The 15,546-nt window shown below is 56.7% G+C and overlaps 2 protein-coding genes across 3 annotated transcripts in view; both read left to right on the top strand.

The window, feature by feature from the left end:
* Positions 1-1,437, top strand: part of TEX264 (testis expressed 264, ER-phagy receptor) — a 29,226-nt gene extending 27,789 nt beyond the window's left edge. For both annotated transcript variants that reach the window (XM_082847337.1, XM_082847336.1), the window contains one exon: positions 881-1,437. In XM_082847337.1, coding sequence (XP_082703463.1) covers positions 881-1,173 — 293 coding nt within the window. In that variant the 3' untranslated portion in view covers positions 1,174-1,437. The remainder of the gene's footprint in view (positions 1-880) is intronic.
* A 4,059-nt stretch (positions 1,438-5,496) lies between these two features.
* On the top strand, positions 5,497-15,083 carry GRM2 (glutamate metabotropic receptor 2; the record flags this gene model as incomplete). Its single annotated transcript, XM_082848907.1, has 5 exons — positions 5,497-6,511; positions 9,144-9,981; positions 11,498-12,573; positions 14,584-14,764; positions 15,010-15,083. The coding sequence occupies exons 1-5, from the start codon at positions 6,062-6,064 to the stop codon at positions 15,081-15,083; spliced, it is 2,619 nt and encodes an 872-aa protein (XP_082705033.1). The 5' UTR covers positions 5,497-6,061.
* Positions 15,084-15,546: the final 463 nt, after the last annotated feature.

Raw genomic sequence — 15,546 nt, 5'->3', positions numbered from 1 at the left:
GTCAGTGCCTCTGACCTGAGGAGGTGAATTGAGGGGCTGCTCCTGAGCAGGGCAGATGAACCTGCCCTGGAGGACGTGTTGGGGGTGGGAGGAGCAGGCTGGGAGACATCTCAGGGCACTCCAGCCACTTGCAGAGTTCTCCCATGGTCCCTTCTGCTGCTTTGTGGCTCAGGAGCCACTAGTGGTTGGGGATGGGTAAGGACTTCTCTGGGGTGACCCAGGCATAGAAGAAGAAAGTCCTTAAAATGCTTCGTCCCAACACCCTCCTCCCATGTAATTGGTCGAGATTTCTCAGGACTTCTCCATCCCACTCCTGCCCCAGCCTCCTCCTCAAACTGGGGCTCAGTGTGGGCCAGAGGCAGGGATATGGCTGCCCCTTGGGGAACCCTGCATGGGGGAGGGACACAGGAGAGCAGGCCTCCTGGTCCATTCTCCTGTCCTCAGGCCTTATGGGCAGTGTTCTGGCCTTGGAGAAACCTCTCTCCAAGCCTGATGGGGGGTGGAGGAGGGGACACTACTTAAATCTCTGTCCTACCCTCAGCTTCTCAGGTTGGGGCTGAATGGTCCTTAATGGACTGTTGGGGGCTGGGGGGCAGCAGGCTTTGTGGGAGTGCAGGGAGCTGAGGCTAATTCAGGGTAGGGAGAGGAGTATACAGCAGGCTGTCCTCCCTCACTCCCTCCCTGTTCTGTCCCTCTGCCCTGCCAGTGCAGCTCAAGACAGGGCAGAGGGCAGCTGGAATGAGCCTCTTGAGCCGGGGCAGCTTTATTATTCATGAGCACACTGTGTATGCTGAGTTGCTGGGCTGGTGGGAGAGCCTCAGTCCTCTCCCTGGAGGAGGGGGTGGGGGCCCTAGCTAACCTGTGCTCCCTCTTCCTCCAGGAACTGACACGATGAGTGACACAAGTTCTGTAAGCCTGGAGGTGGGTCCTGGCAGCCGGGAGACTTCAGCTGCCACACTGTCCCCTGGGGTGAGCAGCCGTGGCTGGGATGATGGTGACACCCGCAGTGAGCACAGCTACAGCGAGTCGGGTGCCAGCGGCTCCTCCTTTGAGGAGCTGGACCTGGAGGGCGAGGGACCCCTTGGGGAGGCAAGGGTCGGCCCTGAGGCTGAACCCCTTGGGGTTGCCAAGTGGCCCCGGGAGCCCAGTACCCCTGAGAAGGGCGAGGAGTAACCCACAGCCTGCACCTTCCTGTGGTGCAGTTGCTAAGGAACTGAGCAGCCTCTTCAGTCCTCTTCTTCCTCCACCTCCCGGGCTCAGGCTGGGGCCAGGGGTCTCAAGCGGACCTGACTTCTACTGCCCTGGGCCTCTGGCTAAGCCTTCTCCTCACTGCCCTCTCAGCTCCCAGACCCAAAGGAGCCGGGACTGTTGGCACTGAGCCCCTGCGGCTGCCACCCCTGTTACATCTTTTTTTCAGATTCACATTGGAGCTTCCAGGACCCAGAATAAAGCAAATGCTTTTCTTTGTTTTACCTGGATTTGTACTGTGCATTTGTTTGTTCCACAATGGTTCCGGTTCTTGGGGACCCCAGAGTGGGCAGGAGCACCCCCAACCTGAGGAGAGGAAAGAACTTGGCCAGGTACCCTGGGGGGGGGGGGGTAGAGGGAATTGGAGGCCTTTCACTCCCTGTTCTTTGGCCCCACTTGACAGCTGCCCCTCCATTGCAGCAGCCCCAGAGGCTCCCCCAGGCTGCTGGAGAGCAGGCAGATCAGGACAAGGGGTGTGAAAGCTGAGCATGGGGTGCCCTCTGGGGCTCAGGAGTGGGGAGCTCACAGCCTGCCTCAGTCTGCTTCCAAGGGATGCCTTTGTGTCTGTGGCTAGAGTGTGCCTGTGCTGACACTGTTATCTGTCCAGCCGGTGAGGACATCCCCGCTGTGCCTGCCAGTGGCTGTGTATCTGCGTGTGTGCATGCGAACACACGCATGCCTTTGGTCTTTTATGTAGTGGCTGTACCTTGTGTGGATGGCTATGTGACTCTGTGCACGTGTTGCTGTGCTTAGTGTCTAACTTTGGTTGAAATATAGGGGTGTGAGGCTGGCTATCTGGGAGCGTCACTCGGGGGGCTTTGTCCATATACAGCTGTCTGTGTGTAGTTATGTGTCTGTGTACAACTATGTTTGGCGGGGTGTGTTCATGTGTAAAGCTGTGTGTTTTTCTGTGTCCATATGTAAAGCTATAGGTCTTTGCAGCTGTGTGTCCATGAGTATAGCTATATATGTGTGGACATGTTCACTTGTACAGCTACGTATATGTGTTCATGTGTACAGCTGTGTGTCCACATGTAGAGCTATGAATTACGGCTGTGTCTGTATATACAGCTGTGTGTGCAGTTGTGTGTTTATGTGTACTGCTATGTGTGTGGCTGTGTCCACATGTACAGCTCTGCATGTGGACACAGGCTGGGTGTGTGTTTGTGCATAGCTGGGTGTGTAACTGCATGTCCATGTGCTGTCGCGGGACTGTGCAGCTCACTTGCTGCAGGCCATATAATGGCCACTTGGGCTTGTGCTGTGTTTATAAAGCCCCATGTCTTTTGTGAGGCTGCCTTGGTGAGTGGGCTGGGACTGCTGTGCAGCTCCTCTCACCTCAGAACCCTGCTACTGTCAGCCCCTCTGCTCCAGGGGCCCAGGCCATCACTCACCTACCCCAGGGAGCAGTTGCTCTGAGACAGCGGAGAGGGTGGGAACAGCAGGAGCTGGCAGACAGCATGTCTGTCTCTCCAGCCTTGTCTGACAGCTCTGTACCCTCATCCTGCTGCCACCTTGCCTCATATTAGCGATGGAGTTTGTTTGGGTTTGATGTCTTGGTCTGTTGTACAGCTGTGCTCTTTCCAGAGCAGTGGAGCGTCCAGTTTCTGTGTCCAGGGAAAACGCCTGTCCTTCCCTGGTGACAACCCCCTGCCCCCCAACCCCCAACGCCAAGCCCATATGTAGGTGTGTGTACCAGAGGGACCTGGGATTAGCATGTGCTCATTGGCATGCATCTGAGCTAGCCTTACCTCTACTGACACCTGTGGAAGAAAGGGCAGCACCAGGGGAACGTGTATAGATGCTGTGCCCCTTAGTACATGTTAGTGCGTGCATTATGGCTCTGGGGCTAAATCTGGGTGCAGCCCCCCTCTCCAAATCCCTCAGTACAGTGTGGCGATGCAGATTATCCACCACCCCTACCCAGGGGTATCCTTCCGCACTCTGCTGCAGGAGGGAAGAAGACTCAAGAACATCTTCTCAGAGCTGTCCTCCCTCTGCTCGGGCTCCAGCTCCTGCTCCCTCCTATGCAGCAGCCAGTTTCAGGAGCCTCTTCCCAGCCCCCTCCCTCCCAGATCCCCCTGCCAGCCCCAGCCTGTCCCTCAGGGTTGACCCTGAGTCCCTGGTCCTGCAACCCCACCCCCCACCCCAGATTGGTATCTCTTTGCCATTAATGCCCTTTGCACAAGAGAGTGGAGATTAGTGGAGGGGTGGGGGCGAGGTCAGGGCTGGATGTGTGTGGGGTGTAGTGGTTTTAAAGGTCATCTGCAGGAAGGAAGAGAATGTCCCATCCTCCTCTGATCCTCCCCCCCCCACACACACTCCATCTCTTCCTTCTAGTGACTCAGGCCCCAGCTCGCACTTGGGGCTGAAGACACATTCCCCCACCCCAGGCCTGGCATGTGGACGGAACTGCAGTTCATGGATACGGAGAATCAGTGTGAGGACAGGGATGCAGCAGGCTAAGCGCTCCACCTATCTCCTACGTGCCTCTTTACCTATCTCCCAGTGGACCCCACTACCCTAGGGCCAGCCCTCCCGCTCTCGCAGATGGGAACCCATAGCACTGTGCGCACCTCCCGGGGCTCAGTGACCTTCCCAGCCCAGTGCCTCATGCCCGCTGCTCTCTGGGACGCAGTCTGACTTGGGGTGGAGGGGGCCAAGAGGCAACTGCTCCAGCACAGGGTGGGAGAGCCCGAGGATTCAGCACCACGCGGCGGACAGCGCCGGGCCGGTGCGTCTGAAGAGGGGAGCGTTGGAGGAGTCTGGGAGGAGGTGGAGGCCCGGTTGGCCGCGGGAGATCTGGAATGGAGGAGGGGCTGAGGGCGGGCCGGGGCCGGGGGCGGGGCGGGCCGCGATTGAAAGCTGCAGGTTGAGCGGGCGGCGGAGAGCGCAGAGCTGCCGAGCCAGCGAGCGAGCGAGCGAGCGAGCGCTCTAGCGGGAGCTGGAACCCCGCGCCCCCGGCTCCTCTCCGTTTTTCTCCGCGCCAGAGCCGGGCGCGCAAGGTAGGGTAAGCCTGGTGGTGCCGCGGCCGCCACCGACCTTATCGATCCTGACCCCACGTCCTGGGGTCCCACGGGCCCTCGAGTTCTGGGGCTCCTGGGGCTGAGACTGGCCAGGGCGTCCAGACAACGCTTGCCAGGAGCTCCGGGAAGCGGGAAGACAGCCCTAGACGTCCCGCCTTTCTTCCCCAAAGAACGCACGCTCTGCATCTCGATCCCTCATTCTTCCTGCCCCTCCGTCCTTTGGTCAGTCTTTCTGTCTGTGCCTCTGTCTTTGTCTCAGCCTCCCAGGCTCCATCGCTCCCTCCCTGAATTTTGTGGCCCAGGCCCCCAGGCTGCCCCCTTCTAGGGTTCTCTCTCCCTTCAGGGTTCTGTCCCTTGTTGGAGCTTTGGTCCCAGCCACCCCTGTGGGAGGATCGTGGTCTTGACCAGTTTGGACCTCAGCCCCCATCTGGGTCCGTGTCCCCATCTGTGTTGGGCTTCATGCTTACCTCTCTCTCCTGTTTGCCTGCTTGAGCTGCTGCTTTCTGGCCATGCACAGGATCGCAGTTCTCCTGGCCTAGCCCCAGTGGCAGACTAACCCTGGGGAGCTGCGGGGGCAAAGTGAAGAGCCCCAGTCTCTGTGGCCAGGATATGGGGTCCTTCAACTAGTTCTGACCTTCTTCAGGTTCAGTTTCCCTCTGCTAGCCTTCCCAAGCCTGTGTGATTGTGACAACCTGTGTGGGATGGGTGTCTGGGAGGGCAGCTGGGGCACAAATACAGGGTGCAGAGTGGAAGAGGGAGGCAGGGTCTCTGAGGGCCGGGGCCAGGATGGACAGGGCCCTGAGACCAAGGATGGGGAGTCGAGATGGTGACTTTCTCTGCTTGGTTCTGAGCTGAAGAGAAAACGAAAGCAAAAAGTCTCAAACGGCAGTCTATATAGTGCTAACGTGTCCAAAATCTCACCTTGAGCCCTGTTTTGAGATTTTGACCAGGTGGACTGCCCCCCCACCCCTGACACACACATACACTCACATCTACTTTCCCTGTTGACTTTAGGACCTGTGGTCACTTCGGTGTCCCTCTCTAGGGCCAGCCTCTCTACCTTGCTATCTAACTTCCAAAGCCTAGAGTCTCTATTATTTCCCCAGTCAGGGGGTGTTGGGGATGGCTTTTTAAGAACGAGAGGCTGGGAACCTTGGGTGCTCACCTGGGCTTCAGTTTCCTTAGAGGTTGGAGACTAACTACCCTTTGTTCTCAGCCAGCGATGGCTCCTCTCTGGAAATCCAAGGCTCAGGATAGGGACTGGACTCCCAAGTTTGTAACTGTGACCTTCTGCTGCAAAGCTGTTGACTTTGGGGTCCCGGGAGGTTTTGGCAGGGTGTTGGACATTCTTCTGGGTCTTCTGTTTTCTGTTTGGGCCTTTACTCTCTGTAATCCTCCATCTCTGCTAAATTTGGGATGGGCACAGAGCCCATCTCCAGCCGCAGATCTGGGCAGGGCTGAGAGACAGGCCAAAGGGGTGTCCCAGGAGTTTCTCATCCTAGTTAGGAGCACCACCTCTCCCTGGCTCCTCAGTCCCTGGGAAAGGAGTTTGGGGGAGGCAGAGTCAGAAGGGGTAGCCACTCTCAGGTTCCACTGTTCCCTACCTGTTTGTCTGTCTGTCTGTCTGTCTGTCTCTCTCTCTCTCTCTCTGCAGGAGCTGGGTCCCTCCTCATCCTTTTCCTGTCTGTCCTTTCCTGGTCTATTTATACCTCTCTTTGCCTTTGCTGCTTCTGCCCTCACCCCCTGGAGGCCCAGGTCTGCTGGACCCATCCATCCCCTTTGGGGCCATGGGATCACTGCTTGGGTTCCTGGCTCTGCTGCTGCTGTGGGGCGCTGTGGCTGAGGGCCCAGCCAAGAAGGTGCTGACCCTGGAGGGGGACCTGATTCTGGGTGGGCTGTTTCCGGTACACCAGAAGGGCGGCCCAGCAGAGGAGTGTGGTCCTGTCAATGAACATCGCGGCATCCAGCGCCTGGAGGCCATGCTTTTTGCGCTGGATCGTATCAACCATGACCCAAGCCTGCTGCCGGGCGTGCGCCTGGGTGCACACATACTCGACAGTTGCTCCAAGGACACACATGCCCTGGAGCAGGCACTTGACTTCGTGCGTGCATCACTCAGCCATGGTGCCGATGGCTCACGCCATGTTTGCCCCGATGGTTCTTATGCCACCCATGGTGATGCTCCCACTGCCATCACTGGTGTCATTGGCGGCTCCTACAGCGATGTCTCTATCCAGGTACATGGGGGCTGTTTAAGTGGGGGCTGGGGAGGGAGGCCAGAGGTGGGGACCTGGAATTCCTGCTGAGCAGGGCCTCTGGGCTACCATGCATTAGAAGAGGGACTAGAAGCTTCCTTCGAGTAGCTTTTTACAGAAGACTAAGAAAGTGCCCCTGTGGCAAAATGGGAGTACAATTTTAGAGACTGTGCAAGGAAAGCATCCCACTTCCAACACATACGCACACACACATCTGATGTTATACAGCCCTAAGAAACTTAATAGGCGTTTTGAATCCTGGCTCTCCCACTTACTGTGTGACTCTGGACATTATTTCTCTCTTCTGTGCCTCAGTTTCATCCTTATAAAATGGGACTCATAATACTTACCACTCTTAGGGGTGTGGTGGAAATTTAATGAGGGGGCCTGGCAGATCGTAACGGCGTAATCAACATTAGCTGCTATTGTTATTAAGCCATTTCATAGATGAGGAAACTGAGGCTTGGAGCGAGGCAAGGCACAAGTCCAGGTGCTCACAAAGTGGAGACATGAACCTAGGGCTCTCAGCCAAGGACCTCCGGGACTGTCAGGTCATCTGTCTTTGGATTGGAAAGGGGTGGAAAATAGAAGCCAAGAGCAAACCAGAGAAGAGAAACAGGGGTTGGGGACCCAGAAGGAAGAGAAGCAGGATGTGTGTGGAGGTGAGGAGGAGGGTACCCAAGGGTCTTCAGTGGGTGTAGGATTTGAAGGGGTGGAAAGGGGAGGGAACCAGGTCCTCCCTCCTCCTGTTCTCCCATAAGGGGTCAGCAGAGGGCTCAGCTAATGTCCCTTGCCACATCTGGCTGCTTTAGCCCAGGTGGGATCCTCCCTGTCCCTGACTGGGTTCCTCCTCTTGCTTGGACCCTTACCTTCCTGGTGCCTGACATAGGCTGCTGGAAGGTGAGGCCAGAGCTGGGATTGGGGTTGGGAGTGTTGCAAGGAGGGCCTTGTCTGGGGCCTCAGCTTCCTTTAGGAGGCCAGCAGAGGGCATTGCCATCAGAAGCAGGGCCAGGACCTCTGACCTGGAAGGCTTGTTTAGGAGAAAGGAAGCAGGAGTCTAAACCATGAAGGCGGCTTCTGGCCTGGGGTTGGGGAGGCCTGCTCATACCCCTATTGCAGGGAATGAATTACCAGTCCTGCTAGTTCCAGCTACTGGAAGTGTCCAGCAGTAGCTTGGACAGGTGTGGCTGTAGCAGCACCTACATCTGCAGCCCTGGGGGTGCAGGGGCAGGGATGGGTAGGCAGCCTCCCACCTGCTGATGTCTGCAGGGGCCTCTGGGGTGCTTTCCCAGCACCTGCTCTTCACAATTCTCTTCAGGGCCCCATGTATTCATCTCCAGGAGCCCAGTTACCTCTCTCCAACCCCAAGTTGCCTGCCTCCTGCAACAGGGCCCACACCTCAACATCAGTCTGCTTCTTCCTTGTCTGGGTCAAAGCAAAGCTCAGTCCTTTATCCATAGGCTGCACCTGCCTGTTAATGATTCCTCCATATTCTGGCCCCTTCTCTCTTGCCAAAACCCCTATCATCTTCCAGGCATTGTGGCTTCACATACATCATTTTTATCTGCTCATCAACCTTGTAAGGCAGGAATGAGAAACTGAGGCTCAGGGAGGTTTGCTAACTTGCCCAGGGGCACAGAGTTAGAAAGTACAGGGAAGGCATTGACACTGTCAGAGTAAAAACCTGTGTCCCAGTTGCAAATACAGGACCTAACTCCCGCTTGTGGAACCTGGACCATGCCCTGCTCTCACCTACCCACCATCCCACCTGGTCCTTGGCTAGACCCCACTCTTAGGGGCAGGTCCCAGGAATCTGGGGGTGGGAGATCGGCTGCCAGGCAGGCAGTGGTAGGCAGGAAGCCTTGTTTATTTCAGGGTCAGGCATCCAGTGGAGACCAACTCTTGGGCTCTCAGGGTTATGGAGCCCTCAAATCTGGGTCTTCCTGGGGGAGTCTTTTCCTCCTTTCTCCATCATCCCATCAGAATTGACTCCGGGGTAGAGAGCTTAAGAGCCCTGAGCATCCCACTTGCCATCTAGGGCCTACTTTTCCCTGTGCAGCCAGTGGCCAACCTCTCTCCACCCAGGACTTGGGCCTTCCCTTAGCTCTCTTTCTTTGTTACTGCCATGAGTCTGAAGGGAGACAGCAGAGGGGTTCAGGTGTGGCTCAGGACCCTGGTGCCTTGGCCCTGGGTCTTTCTCAGCCCTTGGGAAGGGATAGAAAACTCCCTGCCACCAGGGGGAAGACACATCAAGACAAGATATAGGTCTTGGGCTTCCCTGGTGGCGCAGTGGTTGAGAGTCCGCCTGCCGATGCAGGGGACACGGGTTCGTGCCCCGGTCCGGGAAGATCCCACATGCCGCGGAGCGGCTGGGCCCGTGAGCCATGGCTGCTGAGCCTGTGCATCGGGAGCCTGTGCTCCGCAACGGAAGAGGCCACAACAGTGAGAGGCCCGCGTGCCACACAAAAAAAGAAAGATATAGGTCTTTTGGGAGAGGGAGACCTCAGGGACAACCACATGGGCACTTGATCCCAAGGTCCAATAGCTGTGGGGGCACATCCGTCTCCAGCATTTGACTTGGTCTCTATCTTCGCCCTCTCTACCCCTCCCCCAGGTGGCCAACCTCCTGCGGCTATTTCAGATCCCTCAGATCAGCTATGCATCCACTAGTGCCAAGCTGAGTGACAAGTCCCGCTATGACTACTTTGCCCGCACGGTGCCCCCTGACTTCTTCCAAGCCAAAGCCATGGCTGAGATTCTCCGCTTCTTCAACTGGACCTACGTGTCCACTGTGGCATCCGAGGGCGACTATGGCGAGACAGGCATCGAAGCCTTTGAGCTAGAGGCCCGTGCCCGCAACATCTGTGTGGCCACCTCAGAGAAGGTGGGCCGTGCTATGAGCCGCACAGCCTTCGAGGGCGTGGTGCGAGCCCTGCTGCAGAAACCCAGTGCCCGCGTGGCTGTCCTATTCACCCGTTCCGAGGACGCCCGCGAGCTCCTCGCTGCCACCCAGCGTCTCAATGCCAGCTTCACCTGGGTGGCCAGCGATGGCTGGGGGGCCCTGGAGAGCGTGGTGGCAGGTAGCGAGGGCGCTGCTGAAGGTGCCATCACCATAGAGCTGGCTTCCTACCCCATCAGCGACTTTGCCTCCTACTTCCGGAGCCTGGACCCGTGGAATAACAGCCGGAACCCCTGGTTCCGCGAGTTCTGGGAGCAGAGGTTTCGCTGCAGCTTCCGGCAGAGAGACTGTGCAGCCCACTCCCTGCAGGCTGTGCCCTTTGAGCAAGAGTCCAAGATCATGTTTGTGGTCAATGCGGTGTATGCCATGGCCCACGCGCTGCACAACATGCATCGCACCCTCTGCCCCAACACCACCCGCCTCTGTGATGCAATGCGGCCTGTCAACGGGCGCCGCCTCTACAAAGACTTCGTGCTCAACGTCAAGTTCGATGGTAATGCTGCTGGCCAGTGTCCACCAGGCAGCTGGCCCTCCGAGGGTGAAAGGGAACAGGCCCTCAGGTTCTAGTACACGGCTAAGAAAACATAGCACATAGCAAGTAAGGGCATTACCCAAGGGGCTGGTGTCAGAGCCAGAACAAGGACAGCTAGGCAGAGAGGACTCCAACAGGAGCCAGGACTAAGGTTCCACTTCCTGAGTTCCTTCCAGAGAGTAGATGTCTGGCCTGGTCCTTCACTGTGAGGATCTCTGGTTCCTGCTTGGGCCTTGCCCTTTATCTCCTGTCTCTTTATCATGAAGGGAGTAGGGATCAGGAGACCTCAAGCCCATTGTCAGGCAGCAAAATATCAGTGAGAGTCAGAAGGAAGGTGCATCAGGATGACACACTATTTTCCAGGAAAATTTCTATTCCTAATCTTGGTTTTCCACTCAAGGTGGCCACAGTCTCTTCAAACCAAAAGTTATTTTAATAGAAGTTCCAGCTTCAAGAAAAATAAATGCCTCAGAATCATCGTTGTGCTTCAGGAAGAATCACTGTGGGAACAGTGAGAGAGGGTGCCAGGGCTGACAAAGCTTGGAGTACTGGACCAGGATCAAGAGGAATAGTAATTCCAATAAGACTGACATTCAGAGTTATGGGAGAATCAGAGTGGGGGTTAGTGTTGCATTTGGGTCTGATTGGGTTGACATTAGAACAAGGCTGAATTTAGCCCGCTGGGCTAAGTGGAATTTATGGTAGGGCTCAAGTTGGATTTTGAGGACTTTTTTGGGTAGAAAGAGTAGGGGCTGCGGGGGACCTGCATTCAACACCAGGCTGCACCATTCACCACGGGGCCTTAAGTACATGATCTGCTAACTTGAACACCATTTCTTACTGGGACATGGGATAACAGGGGTACCTGCCTTCTGAGCCTGGCTGAGAGATGTGAGGTTCACAGGGGAGTGGGGATGGGGAGTAGAGTGATTTGTGAGATGCCTGCCAAGCGTATTCTGGTGAACATTGGTGGTTCCAGGTGACCACTGAGGTTGGGATTCAGCTTGCACTGGGATCAGTGTTAGGACTATCCGGGGCTGGAGGTGGGGATGTCATTGATGGGATTAAAAGTAGGACCAGGACTAGACCTAAGGTCGAGTTTAGCCTTAGGGGGTCTCCATGGTTGGTTTGGGGAAAGGGTTGTGGTGTGTGTTGGGATAAAGTTGGGGTCTGGGGTCTGGGTTGGAAGGTCTAAGGCTGGGTTTTGGGAGTCATGGTTGGGGATTGGTGTGGGCATTAGGTTTGTGGAGGTGCCTGGATTTTAAGGTTGGGGTTCTATTTGGGGCTTAGGGTTGGGGTTTGTTGTAGCCTCTCATTTAGAAAAATGGCTGGGGTTAGGCTGGCTTTAGTGCTGGGTTGAGGATCAGAAGGATGAGGGCTGACCTAAGCTTTGGGGTTTGAGTTCTATGTTAGGGTTGAGGTCACATCAGGATGACCCACCAATCCAACCCTCTCTTCCTTCCCTCCTCGACCCCAGCGCCCTTCCGCCCAGCTGACACCCACAGTGAGGTCCGCTTCGACCGCTTTGGGGACGGTATTGGTCGCTACAATATCTTCACCTATCTGCGGGCAGGCAGTGGGCACTATCGCTACCAGAAGGTGGGCTACTGGGCAGAAGGCCTGACCCTGGACACCAGCCTCATCCCATGGGCCTCCCTCTCAGCCGGGCCCCTTCCGGCCTCTCGCTGCAGTGAGCCCTGCCTCCAGAATGAGGTGAAAAGTATGCAGCCGGGGGAGGTCTGCTGCTGGCTCTGCATCCCCTGCCAGCCCTACGAGTACCGGCTGGATGAGTTCACCTGTGCTGACTGTGGCCTGGGCTACTGGCCCAATGCCAGCCTGACTGGCTGCTTTGAGCTGCCCCAGGAGTACATCCGCTGGGGCGATGCCTGGGCCGTGGGACCTGTCACCATCGCCTGCCTAGGCGCCCTGGCCACCCTCTTTGTACTGGGCGTCTTCGTGCGGCACAATGCCACCCCAGTGGTCAAGGCCTCTGGCCGGGAGCTCTGCTACATTCTGCTAGGTGGTGTCTTCCTCTGCTACTGCATGACCTTCGTCTTCATTGCCAAGCCATCCACAGTGGTGTGCACCTTACGGCGCCTCGGGTTGGGCACTGCCTTCTCCGTCTGCTACTCGGCCCTGCTCACCAAGACCAACCGCATTGCGCGCATCTTCGGTGGGGCCCGGGAGGGAGCCCAGCGGCCACGCTTCATCAGCCCTGCCTCGCAGGTGGCCATCTGTCTGGCCCTTATCTCGGGCCAGCTGCTCATCGTGGCTGCCTGGCTGGTGGTGGAGGCACCAGGCACGGGCAAGGAGACAGCCCCTGAGCGGCGGGAGGTAGTGACATTGCGCTGCAACCACCGCGATGCAAGCATGCTGGGCTCGCTGGCCTACAATGTGCTCCTCATTGCGCTCTGCACACTCTATGCCTTCAAGACCCGCAAGTGCCCTGAAAACTTCAATGAGGCCAAGTTCATCGGCTTCACCATGTACACCACCTGCATCATCTGGCTGGCCTTCCTGCCCATCTTCTATGTCACCTCCAGTGACTACCGGGTGAGCTACCTACTCCAGGGTGGGCTGAGGCCTGGGGGTGGGTGGGGGGCAGGGTGGAGTGGGACACAGGACCTTCTATTTCCTGATATCTCATTTAATCTTCTGATAACTCTGAGGCTCCAACAGGTTAAATCCTCACCCAGGAGCACACAGCTTGTGGTGGCCCAGTTAGGAGTGGACCCCAGGGGAAGGTGGGAAGGTTGAGTGGGGCCTGGGGAAATGGCCATGGAGGTGGAGGAATTAGAGCTGAGAAGAGATTTCAGGACTCAGATGTTATCTCCTAACCTGGGTGGAGGTGGAAGTGCCGAAATGTGTCCAAATCAGCAGAGGCTCTACCCTGTTCCACTGAGGGGTTGGCTGCAGAAGGGGAGCCCTGGTCTCTGCTTTTGTGGAGCTCCCAGACTAGCAGGGTGATTGACCAAAGAGCTGCTGACCGGTTTAGGTTGACAAAAGGCCCCAGTGAGAATACAGAAGAGGGAGGTGTGTATGTGGTGGTGGTGGTGGTGGTGTGTGTATGAGTGTGTAGGAAGTCAGAGAGGGCTTTTTGGAAGAAGGGTCCTTGAACTGGACTCTGCAGCACAGGCAGGTGGGAATAGGTAGGGTGGAGGAGGTGGGGAGGGCAGCCAATACGGAAGCTGATTGGAGCAGAGGGTCTGCATTGCCCTCCCCCTCGCCTGGAGTTGAGGTGGGGGGGGTGTACATGGTGGAAAGGTAGGCAGAGGTGAGAGTGAAGCAGGAATGGGAATGGCAGAGCTATTAAACCAGCAGCCCCAGAGGGTACAATGCTTTGATGCCCCTTGGACCTGTGCAGTGTGGCGTGGTGCCCCCAGTGCTGTGCAACTCTGGGATTGAGAGATGAAACCAGGGAGGTCAGGAAAGGTGAAGCAAAGAGGGGGAGGAGATCTGGGGTGTAGGGTTCAGGAAGGTCAAAGCAGGTGAAAACTGTACCCCAGTTGGTGGCTTCCTAGCAAAATTCCAACTGGCACTGAGTGCTCAATGCGTCTCCTCAGCTTCAAGGGGCAATGGCTGCTTCAGATGGAGTGGTCAGGGCAGACCTCCCCAAGGAGGTGACAGGTGAGCTGAGCTCTGAACAATAAGAGGATAATCTTGGGTAATCCTCACAATTCTGGAGTAAATTCTGTGGCTCTCCCCGTTTTCCAGATGAAGAAATGGAGACTCAGGGAGGTTCAATTCCTTGCCTAAGGTCACTCAGCTTGGGAGTATAGAGCAGGGTCTGAGCTGACAATTTTAACAATTAAAGGAGCAGGAAAATTGAGGCAAGAGCCCCTGCAAAAGCCCTTTTCCTCAGGACAGAGGTATGGTGGGCAGTGCCGGTGGCCAGGGACGGCTGGGTGTGGGCTGCTCTTGCACCTGCTGGGCCACCTGCCTGGGCAGTGGAGGCCCGAGCTGGGGAGGGAATCTGCTCTGACTCAGCCTGCATTTGCATATGATTTGCATTTGCATGCCAGTCATAGGTGGCTAAGGACTTACCTGGCATGTACACACACAGTACCCACACACACATGCGTGCACACACGTATCCCTACACTCACACACGTGCACATACCAGCACACCTGGCAAACATCCACATCTTCCCACACATCCATATACATGCATCCTATACTTACACACACAACTGCACACTCTCACCACCCCCTACACACACACACACTGTACAGATATTCATGCCCTTACATGCATGCACTCCATACCTGCACCCCTACACACACCCGCACACACACACATGCCTGCACACCCACTCCCACATGCACTCTGCATGTTCACCCCCACAGCTAGAACTCTGGTCATCCTGGAAGACGGTGCACTGGGGCTGATGCTGGGACTGTGCCCAACCTTCCTAAAAATTCTTTGGAGCTTGGCAGACAGACCAAGGTCCAGTGTTGGATGCTTACGGTCTCCCCTGCTCCTTACCCCACCTCCTGGGCAGGGTTCCTGGGGCCAGGCCCAGGCCTGTGGGACAGACTCATCCTTGACCTCTCCCATCACAGGTGCAGACCACCACCATGTGTGTGTCCGTCAGCCTCAGCGGCTCTGTGGTGCTCGGCTGTCTCTTCGCGCCCAAGCTGCACATCATCCTGTTCCAGCCACAGAAGAATGTGGTTAGCCACCGCGCACCCACCAGCCGCTTCAGCAGTGCAGCTGCCAGAGCCAGCTCCAGCCTCGGCCAAGGTCAGCGTCCATCTATTTCTAAGACCCCTCTACACCTGTGCCCCCTCTCCCCACCTTAGTTCCTCATCATGGGAGCAACTCCCTGGGTTGCTGAGATTCCTTGGCTGGGGGTGAAGTGCCCCCTAGATGAGGCTGGACAGGAGAGGGTGTGTGGGGGATGATGGTGAGCTGCTCTCCGCCGCCCTGCTTCCCTACTGTATAAGGGACCTTGGGACTGGCCCCAACCTCCAGCTTCCTTTCCCTAGGGTCTGGCTCCCAGTTTGTCCCCACTGTTTGCAACGGCCGCGAGGTGGTGGACTCAACAACATCATCGCTTTGAGGATCCCCACACTCCTGCCCCAACACGGCTGCTCCCCAGAAGCCGGCGCAGACCCGTGTCTAGGGCCAGGAGGAAGATGGCTGGAGCACTGCAATAATGCCAACCCCATGCCCGCCCCCAGCGCCACTTACCAACCTATTCACTCAAACCCTTCAGAGTCAGAAGTCAGAGTCCTTGGTCTGGGAGCCTCTATAACGACCACCAATTGCCCTTGCAGCTGTGTTCCCTCCTTGCCAGGCCCAGGACTTGGAAGGGAGCAAGCCAGGGTCCACTCTGCACTGGAACAGGATGGATGAGGACTGAAGGCCCCAATCCCCAATCAGCAAAGGTGCTTCCAGCCCTGCCCCTCCCTCCTTCTAGGGCCTTTTAAATTTTTTATATAAGTTATTCTGGGATGGGGAGGGGGGTCAAAATGGGGGCCGTCGCTCCTCCTGCACAGTAGTTTGTCCTGTAGTTTATTTTG

Source organism: Leucopleurus acutus (assembly GCF_964270905.1).
Source record: "Leucopleurus acutus genome assembly, chromosome: 10".
Taxonomy (NCBI): domain Eukaryota; kingdom Metazoa; phylum Chordata; class Mammalia; order Artiodactyla; family Delphinidae; genus Leucopleurus; species Leucopleurus acutus.
This window is presented reverse-complemented; position numbering and strand designations above follow the sequence as displayed.